Source organism: Mirounga angustirostris, unplaced genomic scaffold, assembly GCF_029215605.1.
Source record: "Mirounga angustirostris isolate CCGP_5_RB_7025 unplaced genomic scaffold, mMirAng1.0.hap1 SCAF_6, whole genome shotgun sequence".
NCBI classification, from domain to species: domain Eukaryota; kingdom Metazoa; phylum Chordata; class Mammalia; order Carnivora; family Phocidae; genus Mirounga; species Mirounga angustirostris.
This window is the reverse complement of record NW_026991714.1, coordinates 85,948,796-85,962,323: the sequence shown is the minus strand read 5'-3', so window position 1 is coordinate 85,962,323 and position 13,528 is coordinate 85,948,796. Positions and strand designations below refer to the sequence as shown.

The window sequence follows — 13,528 nt, the reverse complement described above, 5'->3', positions numbered from 1 at the left end:
ATGCAAAGGCAAAGCTTTGTCGGGAGAAGAAAGACTAACCTAAAGGGAAATTTTAAATGAAAGAAGCAAACGATATCTACATGGATGTTAAAGGAAAAAGCCTGGAGAAAAAAAATATGTTAACCTTGGGCACTGAAAGAGCCACTCAGCTTCACAGAGGCTGTGAGACTGGAGGCGCGTATAAGATACATTATACCTTCAAATACATGAGGTTTCTAGAAATAAGGGTCAGCCATGATCTTCCCCTTTATTCACTGGAACTTAAAAAGTAAAATGGATGAGATCTAGAATGATCAACCATCCAATTTATAAGTCATAATAATTCAATGTGACTAAATACCAGATGACCTATCTTTATCTTATGCAAGTAGAACCAACTGGAATCAAAGCCTACTTGATAAACAGAGGTGACCTCCTTCTTTTGAAAGCAGTACCATCGTGGCTCTAGATTACAAAAACAGAAAGCATGTATGGAAGATGCATACCAGAATCTTTTCAGTGTTGAGGGAAAGCAATGAGTCACAGGGTGGTGGTCCTTTGGGCTCGCAGTCTGAGTCGTGGAAGTTCAGAAAGGATGACTCTGCAAAGTAAACATTCCTGGTTATTCTCCTCACCTTAAATTCATGGCTCTCAGGTGTCTAACTATGAATTATAATGTGAAAAATCCACAAAACCAAACTAAGGACAAAGCAAAAAGCACTAAAAGGGGCATCCTATCTTCCACTTTATAGCTGTGTAACATTCTGTGGTTTCCAAATATCCTCATAACCAGTCATTAACATAGTAGTTGTTAAGATAACTTTGTTAGACATCTCCTACCTGGTAGCATTTACCAGAGATTAAAAAAAAATCACAAACGGGAGACCAAAGTCAAGCCAGGGAGATCTAATGTTAAAAGATAAGTACAGGGGCGCCGTGCGACTCTTGATCTCGGGCTTCTAGGTTCAAGCACCACGTTGGGTATAGAGATCACTTAAAAATAAAATCTTAAAAAAAAAAAAAAAAAAGGTATGAACTAAGGGTCTAGTATCCAGAATATATAAATATCTCCTGATTTCAACAAGAAAAAGACAACCAAATTAAAAAATGGGTAAAGGAGGGGCGCCTGGGTGGCTCAGATGGTTAAGCATCTGCCTTCGGCTTGGGTCATGATCTCTAGGTCCTGGGACTGAGCTCCCAGCTCAGAGGAGAGTCTGTTTCTTCAACTCCCTCTGCCTTTCCCTTTGTTTGTGCTCTCTCTCTCAAATGAATAAAAATCTTTTTTTAAAAAATGGGCAAAGGACTGGAATAGGCAATTCTCCAAAGAAGATCCACAAACGGCCACTGAGTACATGAAAAGATGTTCTACATCATTGTTAATTAGGGACTGCAAATCAAACCATAATGAGATACTTCATTACCACAAGGATGGCTACACTTTCTTCAAAAATGGGAAATCACAAGTGTTGGCAAGGATGTCGAGAAATTAGAGCCCCTTGTGCACAGCTGATGAGGATACAAAGAGGTGTGGCCGCTGTGGAAATCAGTTTACTGGCTCATCAGAAAGTTGAACATAGAATTACCATACAGTCCCACTATTCCATTCCCGCGTATATACCCAGAGAACTAAAAACAGGGACTCAAACAAGGACGTGCATATGCATCGTCATAGAAGCACCATCTACAATAACCAAACAGTAGAAAGAGCTCAACAGATGATAGATACATCATGGCATATACATACAGTAGAATATAATTCAGCCTTAAAAAAGGTAGTACTACAATCATCATGAATTAGTACAACCCTTTACTCCTATAATAATAAACCTACATTTATACTTTAGCTCACTAACAGAATTTCAAAATTGAGAGACTTCACTCTAAGCGACATCTAAAATGCTTGCCTATATTTGGAAATATTCAAAGTTGTGGCATATATATATCATATGTCTTATCACTGTTTACACCTTTTGGCCTAAGATAGAGAGGAAAATGTCTATTTTCTAGTTATCTCAGGGCCAATTAAATTATCAATTTGAACACCACCTTTACATTACAGTCACTGGGGTCCATTTCTAGACTTTTTTTTTTAAGGAATCTTTGAGATTATTTACACCCAATGACAATAGCTCTGACAGATGACTGTCCCATCCACATGGACACTGGTATTTTAAAAATGACAGGAGTAACTCATGTTCATTCTAGAAAATATAGAAAAATCATAAAACATAAATAAAAGTCATTTAGAATACTACCACACATTGAGAACCAATGTGAAAATTTTGGTGTAATTAATGTAATTAAGAGCTCAATATTGACAATGCTGAAATCAGACGGCTTGGGTTTGAATTCCTGTTGTCTGCCACTACTTACTAGCTCTTGGCCACTGACTTAGCCTCATCAATCTTTGGTTTCTTCATTTATAAAACAGGGTCAATGAGAGTATCTACTTCATGGGTGTGCTTGATTTAAACAAGACAATTTAAACAAGGAGAGATAGAAGTAAAGTATTTGGTACTGTTTCTGGCATAAAGAAGGAGCTTAAAGATGTTTGCTACTATTGTTATCATTAGGTTGTGAGAATGGAAGGAGATACACTGTTTTGTAACCTGCCCTTTTAATGTAACAATATAAACACTTCCCCATATGACTAAATTTTCCTCTGCATTATTTAAATTCAAACTTAGTGAGATTAGGTAAGATTTTTAATATCTTTAAAATTTTAATTCTCTACAATAAACCTGTATTTTGCTGTTGTTTCTAGACTAATCCCTTATAATGATCTGCTTATTCTGACTTCAATAATATCACATTATTTCAATACTGTACCCTTATAATAAATGCATACATTTTAATGTAAAGCAAAGTCTCATCATTTTTTTTTTCAGAAGTTTCTTGGCTATTTGGATCAACATACTTCAGATAAACTTCATTTTGTTAAGGTCACGAAACAAAAAAGTCCCTCTATGACTTTTTGGGTTTTTTTGTTTTTTAAGTAGCCTCCACGCCCAGCGTGGAGCCCAACGTGGAGCCCAACGTGGGGCTTGAATTCACAATTCTGAGATCAAGACCTGAGCTGAGATCAAGAGTCAGCTGCTTAACCAACTGAGCCACCCAGGGGTCCCCACTCTATGATTTTTACTAGAATTGTTAAAACTGTAGATTAATGAGTGGAGGAGTACTTCTTTACAAAATTTAATCTATTTATTCAACTTTTATTAACCTATGCAAAACTTTACAATTTTTCTATATAATTTACACATTCAAATTTGCTGTGATTAAAAAGAAAACTGGTGGATGACCACTGATTCAGTACGTATTTGTTGAGCATCTACTACGCTCCATTGACTGCTCAGTGGTCTTCAACACCAAAAATGACCCCTGTCCTTCTATATGAAGATTATAGTTCAGGGACGCCTGGGTGACTAGTCAATTAAGCACCTGCCTTCAGCTCAGGTCATGATCCCAGGGCCCTCAGATCGAGTCCTGCATTGGGCTGCTTGCTCAACAGGGAGCCTGCTTCTCCCTCTGCCTGCCGCTCCCCCTGCTTGTGCTCTCTCTCGCTCTCCCTCTCTCACAAAGGAAAATAAAATCTTAAGAAAAAATATGTTTTAAAATAAGATTATAGTTCAGTGAGGGAAACCAACAGTAATCAAAATCACACAGAAATGTCAAGTCACAGCAGCTTAAAGAACTTATGACTAGAGCATAGTCAGGAGAAACAGTACTCAGGGACAGTTTCCTGAGGACGTGAATAACAGCATCAGAGCATACTGATAGAGTTCACAGGGTAGAGGCACACTTTTGATCCCCATTTTAAAAACAAGGAAACTGAGGCAAAGAGGCTAAGTAATCTGCCCATGGCTACCCTCTAGCAAAGCAGTGGAGGTGGGGTTTGAGCCCAGGCAGTCTGGTTCTGGATCTGTGCTGGAGAGAGTGAAGGGAGACCTGAGGGAAGTTTCAGATTTAAAAGGGGAAGGTCCATGGGCAGCTGGGAGGACAGGCAGAGTGGTCCAGACAGAAAGACAGCATATTGTAAATCTTCTGTCTTAACTGGCTAGAGCTCAATATTTTATCTACCCACATTACTGAATTCCTAATAGCTCTATTAATGCTTCCATTTATTCAGTGGATAATTGTATCATCTACATGTAATTATCAAGGTCTTTTTAATATTTATACTCATTCAGCATCTTATTATACTAGATAAAACCTCCAAAAAAGTGCTCAATACTAGTACTCCTGCTTATTCCTGACATTAATACTTCATTGAATGATCCAGAATTTCCTCAAGTTTTGACGATAAGATTTTTCATTTAACATTTATAAGCATCCAGTGGGAAGATGCTCTATATGGCTATGGGTTAACATTGATGTATTTTACCATATAAAGGAAGGATTCTCCTATTCTTTGTTTTACCAAAAATTTTAAATCAGGAAAGCTGGCTGAATTTTATCAAGTGTTTTTGGAAATTTCTTTATGATAATCATATGATTTTTCTCCTTTGACCTATTAAGGTAATTAATTCAATTTTTTTAAAAAGTTGAGCCATCTTTGTACTTCTAAAATAAATTCTAATTGGCCAAGGCACATCATTACTTTAATTGATTGCTGGCTTCAGCTTATTAATATTTTACTTAGGATTTTTATAACTATTTTATAGCTTTCTTCCCACCCCCACCCCCACAACTGTATTAAATTCTGGCATTAGTGTCTCTTGCTGGTTTGGTAGATCTGTGAGAGAAAAACAGTTTGTTACAGCTATACCCAGAGTTGTCTGGAACAGAAGGTTAAATTTGTTCTTCAATCTAAAACTGTTTAGCTCACTATGGCTTTGATTATTTTACAATAACAACCCAACCACCTGTATTTAGATGGTATGGATTTCCATAGAATCAGGAAAACATTGTATTCCTCCTTGCTCAGATAACACAAGTTAAGATTTATTTTATTTTATATATTTTTAAAAGATTTTATTTGAAAGAGACACAGAGAAAGCACGAGTGGGGAGGAGCGTCAGAGGGAGAGGGAGAAGCAGACTCTCCGCTGAGCAGGGAGCCGGATGCGAGGCTCGATCCCAGGACCCCAGGATTATGACCTGAGCCGAAGGCAGACACTTCATCGACTGAGCCACCCAGGCATCCCGCAAGTAAAATTTAAAGATAATTACTACAGAAATATTCTCAAAACACAATACAGAATCTTATCTTTTTCTTCTAGATCATCTCTTAAACATTTATTGAATGATTCATATTTTTAATCTTATTAGCAGGGATTTCTCCACATTTGTGTCTTAATTCCCATGGCCTCTACAATTGTCCACACGGCCCCTCACTCCTAAAGTACATTTGCCTCTGCTCTTCTATATATGCGTTAGCCTTAGCAGGTTGATCTATTTTATTTTTTTTAAAGAACCAACTCTTGGATCTATTTATCAATTCTATTGTTGCTGTTTCTCATTCATTTATTCTGGCTTTGTCCTAGGCACTGCTTCCAACTTCCCTTCTTTCCTTTTCTTGTTGCTCAAGCTTAGTTTCCAGCTCATTTACTCCCTGTCTTCATCAATATGAAGAAGCCACCAAAGGCTTAAGCACAAGAAAGATTATGGACAGTTGTGTGAGGAGAGAAGAGCCCAGAAGACGAGAGGAGGGAGGCCAAGTGGGAGGCCACAGCCAGCTAAAAAATAGGAAAAGTCCAAACAAAGGCAGAGACCAATGGGTTGAAATGGAGGGTCAGACTCCAAAAAGGTAGAGGAATTAAAAAAGGGCTTTGAGAAAAATTAGGCATGAAAAGAGGACAAAGGCACTGGTTTCCAGTTTGTGTAGCAACACAAGGTACGAGGGCCATTAACTGAAATGGGAAGTTTAAGAGGAAGAATGGTTTCAGAGGGCAGTCAAGAGCCCAGTGCCTGGGAGATACTCAACTAGAAGCTGTCTCGCATGTAGTTAGGAAATTCCAGGGAAAGATAAGAGCTACAGGTATGAATTTGATAATCATTAACTTAACAACGGATGAGTAAATAGGGGAAGGAGGTAGGATCTCAATGACAGCTCCAGAAGCTTAAATTTGACAAGAAAAACAGAGCTGACCCTGGTGGGGGCAAGGTATTTAAGAGAAGGAGGGTAAATCAACTTGGTAATTTGCCTTTTTTTCTAAAGAACTATCTGAAGAACATTTCTTTGAATTGTTTTACATCTTTGCCATAAAACTATACACAGAGTTATTACAATGATTCTCATTTTCCATTATACTCCCTTATCCCTAAAGTCAAATATTTGTTTCTTCTCACTTTTCTTGATGAGCCTTGCTAGATAATTGTCTAAACATTACCAGTACTTTCAAAGAACCAGCTCTTATACTGAAAGCTAATCAAATGTGAAGTCAGAGGAAGAGTAGTTAGCTTGGAGGCAAAGCTCCAGAGTTCAGGGCGTGGGCTGGGGAGCCAGACTGACCCCCATCAGATGCCTCACTGGCTGGCTGACTGCACAAGTCCTTTCGTATCTCTTAGCCTGTTTCCTCATTTGTAAAACAGGAACAACTACCACCACATACCCTCCCAGGGCTTTTGTGAGGAGATATAATGCCCACAATTCACAGGAAATGGTTGGGTTTGAACAGCGTGGGTCCTCTTACACGCAGATTTTTAAAATAAATACAGTATACTACTGTAAATGTATTTTCTCTTCCTTATGATTTTCTTGACTACAGTTCCTTTACCCTAGCTTATTTTATTCTAAGAATATAGTGTATAATACATACACGAAATACGTGTCCATCAAACTACTTGTCACTAGTAAGGCTTCCGGTCAACAATAGGCTATTAGTAAAGTTTCTGTGGGGAGTCAGAAGTTGTACATGGATTTTTGATGGTCAGAAGATGTACATGGGTGGGGGAGGAAGGGTGCCCCAACCCCCACATTCTTCAAGGGTCCACTGTATACATATCTAGGCTAAAATTGTCGGAGGGTTTTGCTGTTCATTTCTTCTTCCTTCTTAGCAATTTTTTTTATGTATGTGACACACAGAGACACAGCGAGAGAGGGAACACAAGCAGGGGGAGTGGGAGAGGGAGAAGCAGGCTTCCTGCTGAGCAGGGAGCCCGATGTGGGGCTTGATCCCAGGACCCTGAGATCATGACCTGAGCCGAAGGCAGATGCTTAATGACTGAGCCACCCAGGTGCCCCCATTTCTTCTTCCTTCTTTCCTTAAGATTTTGGTTTTGGGGCGCCTGGGTGGCTCAGATCGTTAAGCGTCTGCCTTCGGCTCAGGTCATGATCCCAGGGTCCTGGGATCGAGTCCCGCATCGGGCTCTCTGCTCCTTGGGAGCCTGCTTCTCCCTCTGCCTCTCTCTCTCTGTCTCTCATGAATAAATAAAAATAAAAATCTTAAAAAAAAAAAAAAAAGATTATTTTGGTTTTTACAGCACTTTACAGCTTTCAAAATGCTCTCACAACACTCTTTCCTTTGGTCCTCCAACCTCTGGGGTAGGTAAAACACACCTTAGGCTCATCACACACATGGGGAAATAAGCTCAGTGTTAATGGATGTGTTTAAGGTCACAAGATGAAGAAATTGCAAAGGCGAGGCTGGCCACATCGTGCTCTAGGACACCACATCAACAGAGGTGGCATGGTCCACTCGTCACCACCCATTCTGCCAATCCTGGGTCGTAATAATAGATGGTTTAGGTAGAGCAATGCCACCAAACTTCTTTCCTGCCCTTCCAAACCCCACAGACAGCTGATTTTAAGATTGGTTTTGGTGGAGGCACAAGGAGCTGACGGCAGTAGGTTCAAGAAAAAACTGGAGACGTGGAGACAGTGCACAGAAACATCTCCTTTGAGGAATTCTGCTATAAAGGAAGCAGAGAGAAGAGAGGTGGCTGGAAGGACGTGTGGTCCTGTCTTTGTTCCCTGTTTTTTCTAGACAGGAGCTATTATAGCCATTTGTATGCTGATGGAAGACAAGAGGGAATGAGATGTCACGCACAAGAAGAGGGCTACACTCAAGGAGGCTCCAACAAGTCCACACCCAGACAGGACCAGAGGCAAAAGATGAGCCTCGAGCCTTTGGCAAGCTGTAGCTATGATGCTGGGGAAGTTTTCTTCTGATTGCTTCCTTCTCAATCAAATCAAATGACCTCCTCGTGAGGCAAGGAGACGTGGCTTTGGAAGTTGCAGGTATTTGTCATACATCCACATTTGCAGGTGAAACTGACTGAAAGCTTGTAAACAGCAAACCCAGAGCCAATTCCTGAAGGAAGACGTTTTATAAGGAACTCAACAGCTGCTGGGCTGCACTCACCACTTGACCTCCTTGCTCTAGTTATAGAAGTGTGCCAAGTTCACCTGAAAACAAGGATGACTGGGCTTTTCCCATGGCTAGGCTAGAACTTGGAAGTCAGGCAATTCTAGTCCGAGGCGTAGGGTGACCCGGGAAGAGCCATAGGCATTCCTGTGGCTAGAGGAGCTACCAGAAGGCCAAGCAGCTGCAAGGCAGCATCAATTACACTGCCTTTTGCTGTTATCAATTTCTGCATTTGTAAGACAACCACTGTTGAGGACCTTGTATATCACATTGGTTGATGGTCCCAAATGGTAAGTTTCTTTTAGAAGTAATAACAGGAAAAGCAGGAGGAGGAAAAGTTCTCCTCCTCTGAATTCATATGCTTCTTTTGTTCTAACAAAATATTATTCATCTGTACCTGAGATGTGTAAGTTATCATAAAACAACTTGAAAATAGAGGCTGCCCACTGGGAATTAGATTATAAGGTCAACATATAATTAATCCATTAGAACAAAGATCTGCAAAGGGCATCTAAAAGAGATAGAATGGCTTTATAACCAAGCATTAGTATAATCTGATCAAAGCTGTACTGACCCACACAAAAGTATTAACACATGTACAGAATGTATACAACCAGAAGAAAAGGAGCTGGTCAGTTGCACAGAATGGAAAAGGAGGCAGGGAAGCAAACGATGTGGCATCGATCCAAGAAGAGAACTGGGTGGGGGGCGCTGGAGCCAGCAAAGTGAGCAGCCAGCCTTAGCCACAAAGGCTACTCACTTAGCCTGGGGTTGTAGCATGGATTGAAGACACAGCAGATGCTTCAAGTGACACATACTTTTAAGAGCTGAAGACTTTTTCATAAACCCACACATGCTGTCAAATACCATCAACTCTACTGGGAAAGCTGAAGCAAATCTAGGCAATGATGTGAAAACCTTAGTGAAAAGGGAACAGTCACTTTGAAGATTTTATTTATTTGAGAGAGAGAGAGTGTGAGAGAGAGCACTTGCCCACAGCAGGGGGGTGGGCGGTGTTGAGGCAGAGGGAGAGAGACAAGCAGACTCCCCGCTGAGCGGGGAGCCCAACGTGGAGCTCGATCTGGATCTCGTACCCTGGGATCATGACCTGAGCCGAAAGCAGGTGCTTAACTGACTGAGCCACCCAGGCACCCCCAGAGTCACTGTGAACACCCCAAACACAGGCAGGAAAAGGTCACAAGAGGACTCAACTGCTCTTCTGTGTAGAAGAGGCAGACCATCTGGCGCAGGATTTCTGAGTGTCTACGTACAAAACACCAGCACCTGAGTCGTGCACATCCACTGTGCTGATACCTGAACCAGAAATAAAGTCATACCAAGTTATCTCCAAATCAAACTAGGGGAATGTGGAATGAGACTTTATCAGCAAGCTTAAAAACAGCTATCAGTTATGTATTTGGGATTCTTTCTAGTTACACAGGTTGTTCAGTTTGTGAAAAGTCATGAAGTAAACACCAGTGACACATTTGTCCGCATATATGTCACATTTCAATAAAAAGTAAAAACTTTAAAAAAAGGTTTCCTTTTTTAAAAAAAGGAAAATGTTAGCATTAATGCAAAGTGAAAAGTATTAAAATTCTGCTACTTCAATAAATTTTGCATTTATTCTATCTGCAAGATAACAAGCCCAAACAAAAAGATAAGATGACCTCTTTAAAACACCACATTGTGAAAAGGGGAAGCTTCAGAAGTCGGTCAGTTGGCCAAGTATTTAGGGAGTGCAGTGAAGCCAAGCCATGCCTACGTGCTATAGAACTTCTTGAAAAGTCTGTATACACAAAGTGCTCTGCCACTTCCTGTATGCCTAGTCCACATAGGTTAGGTTCTAAAACCCAGGCCACATATCTTTTGCCCTCATCCAGAGCAGGGGAGAAAACGAACCCTCAGTAACCAAAGCTGAACATGTCTACCAGTGTACAGACCTTTTAAAAGATAAATGTAATTCTTAATAACAATAGATCTACTTGAGAAAGCTAATGAGTACGCAAATACCACAGCTATCATCTTCATAGGGTTCATGCTCCAAAAAGCAACTCCTAAAGCAGAAACTTTCTGAAAGATGCTGTTCAGGTAGCAAAAGAGGCAAGCATCCTCCAGACAATACCACAGTGCCCAGGGCTGGGGGATATAAATCTCTTTACCGCTCTATGACTTGGTCTCTGCACTCAAAATAAGCTGGTTACCCTACACTGGCAAATTTACTTGTGTATACCTTAAAAAAAGATTGGGAGAGATTTGCTACAAAACTATATATGATAACACACAAAGAAAATCAGGGCCAAGAGGAAAAGGATCAAGCAAATATAACAGTAAGGGTTACCACAGTTACCATGACTGAGCATAAAATTTGGTCCTTAACTTCCCCATAGCCAGAACAAAACAGGAAAGGGCTCTCATTTTAAAAGTGTCCCTCTGTTGATTCCCTGCCACCTCTAAGGCATAGCAATGATTTAAGTGCTGTGAGCAATAAGACCAATGTCATCTATCTAAATAACTGATTCCTCTGTTAAGAAAGCTATATGAACAATCTTTAAGTCTTAGTGACTGTCAAACACAGTTAGGTTTATAGCTACTTCCTTATTTTTCTGGCAGCTAACACCTCCCAAATCAGACACAAATGTTCTTTTCTTCACAAAGAACTGTGGGAAAATAAGCTCAAATCTTGCATTATTAATTTCAATAAACTAAAGAAAATTACTTCAGGTTGTAAATTAATCATTGAACTTGACTGAGGCATTAAGCATAGGTAGGGCTAACATGGCCAGCTAGATGAAGGTGGCCATTTCAAAAACACCATAAAGACATCAAGTACAAGGACTACCTCACTTTGGAGCAGACAAAAGTCTCAAGAAGGCAGTAAAAAGGAAAAAAATCACAAAGTCACTGTTCCTGTAAATATTATATTTTCAAAAAAGGAAAATAAAAGTATTTTCCAAACAATTACAAGAAGTACACACATTTGAACTATCAAAATACATCTTAGTCTGTAAGAACATGTAGATATATCTAATACAGGATGAATGCCACCTTTGAATGAGATGCAGTTTAGCTTTAGCAGGAAGAGCAGAGGAGAGAGAGATGAAGTCTTCAATCGACAGACATGTTTCAGCTTATCTGGACTGTAACTTACCAGATCTACAACACTGGGGTATCAAATTAAGACATCTCTAAGATCTTGGGCGCCTGGGTGGCTCAGTTGGTTAAGCGACTGCCTTCGGCTCAGGTCATGATCCTGGAGTCCCTGGATCGAGTCCCGCGTTGGGCTCCCTGCTCGGCAGGGAGTCTGCTTCTCCCTCTGACCTTCCCCCCTCTCATGTGCTCTCTCTCTCTCACTCTCTCAAATAAATGAATAAAATCTTAAAAAAAAAAAAAAAGACATCTCTAAAATCTCTTCAAAGCTCACTCTGTCCAGGGCTCTGTTCATGCCACCTTACCAGAGGCCTTCCCTGGCCCCCTCGCAAAGTAGCACAGTACTTTTTATTCTTCAAGGCACTTATCAGTGGGCCTACTACACATTCATCTCTTCCCCGACCAGAATGCAGGCTCCACACAGGGAAGCTAGCCAGCTGTGCTGTATCCCCAGGGTCCAGAACACTGAGTAGCAAGTAGTAGGCACACAGATAGCTTTCCTGTGAAAGAACAGATCCATTCTACAGATCCAGTGCTAGTCTTCAGGGCGCCTGAGTGGCTCAGTCATTAAGCGTCTGCCTTTGGCTCAGGTCATGATCCCAGGGTCCTGGGATCGAGTCCCGCATCAGGCTCCCTGCTCCTTGGGAAGCCTGCTTCTCCCTCTCCCACTCCCCCTGCTTGGGTTCCCTCTCTTACTGTGTCTCTCTCTCAAATAAATAAACAAAATCTTAAAAAGAAAAAAAAATTCATTCTAGCGCTATAGTTCAAAATACTAAGTGCAATAAAGCATCCTTCCATATATGTCCATATAAAATTCTACAAGTTATTTAAGAATGTAACTTTCAACAAAGGTGAAGGGTATAGGACTTGATCATTAATACTGACAAGAAATTATTCTAAGAGGGAAATATTACGGAGGAAATAATACACAAAGGGTCAGAAGGCCAGGCTCAAACCCTGGCTCTACATTCTACCGTGGAACGGGGATAAAAACAGTACCTGCTGCAGTGCTGAGAGGATTAAATAAGAACGTACATAGTGTTTATAAATATAAAACTAGGGGAAAAACTTCTGTTCCTTATTTCTTCCCACAATTCCAAACTACAAACAGGGCAAAGGTAACAAGGAAAGGAAATTTATTTTTATTTGAAAAATATGGGGACACCTGGGTGGCTCAGTCTGTTAAGCATCTGCCTTCGGCTCAGGTCATGATCCCAGGGTCCTGGGATTGAGCCCCGCATCAGGCTCCTTGCTCGGCGGGGAGCGTGCTTCTCCCTCTGCCCGCCGCTCCCCCTGCTTGTGCTTGCTCTCTCTCTGACAAATAAACGAAATCTTTAAAACAAAAAGAAAAAAGAAAAAATATGTACATTTCAGTGTTCACTTCTTTTAAAAGTAAGATTATTTTTCCCCCAGGAAAACAGAGAAATGATCCAACGTCTGTGGTTATACATGCTTTTCAAGTAAAATGTAAAAATTGCGCTGGAAGAGAAAGTTGAAGGGGGCCTGGGAACAGCAAAGTCAGGCTGAGGCCCCGGGTGCCTGGGTCACCCATGCTTGTCTCTGCTCCCAGGGCACTGGATTCCATTTGAGGGTGGTCCACACAGCACAGCGACTGCCAGTGCTGTGTTCAGACCTATGCGCTCCCACCAGCTGCTGCCTTTGGCTCTATAATTACTGGGGGTTCTGTCTTACGAGAATACACATACAGCTCACCAGAAGGTGTGCAGATTTAGACCCAAGCGGCATCAATCAGCCATCGGAATCCAAAAGCTATGGGAAGGTTTCTGAAAAGTGGTTTCTGCATCTGTCCCCCAACTGGCTTGATATGGACAGGCCTGTGGCTGGAAAGGCAGCAAGTGATGGTATGATTAACAGACGGTGAGGCTCTGAAGAAATGGCTCGTTCTGGATCCTGGCACTTATCTAGGCCCTACTGTTGAGCAGAAGGGGGTTCTGGATTCAGAACATGAGCCCCTAGGTTACAACATGGTTAGCTGCAAATCCTGAATTTGTTCCTACATCTGTTCTTAGGACAGTGAGGGACTGGGGCAGGTTTCATAGGGTCCAGCTTCTACCTACTTGCCCAAGATGA

The 13,528-nt window shown here is 41.1% G+C and overlaps 1 protein-coding gene across 9 annotated transcripts in view; it reads right to left on the bottom strand.

Moving 5' to 3' along the window:
- The window catches only part of TTC13 (tetratricopeptide repeat domain 13), a 92,520-nt gene that overhangs the window by 76,374 nt on the left and 2,618 nt on the right, over window positions 1–13,528 (bottom strand). For all 9 annotated transcript variants that reach the window (XR_010412431.1, XR_010412433.1, XR_010412434.1 and 6 more), the window contains exon 2: window positions 486–580. Coding sequence is in view for 6 of the 9 variants with exons in the window: in XM_064594639.1 (XP_064450709.1) it covers window positions 486–580 (95 nt within the window). In the remaining 3 variants the exon portion in view is untranslated. The remainder of the gene's footprint in view (window positions 1–485; window positions 581–13,528) is intronic.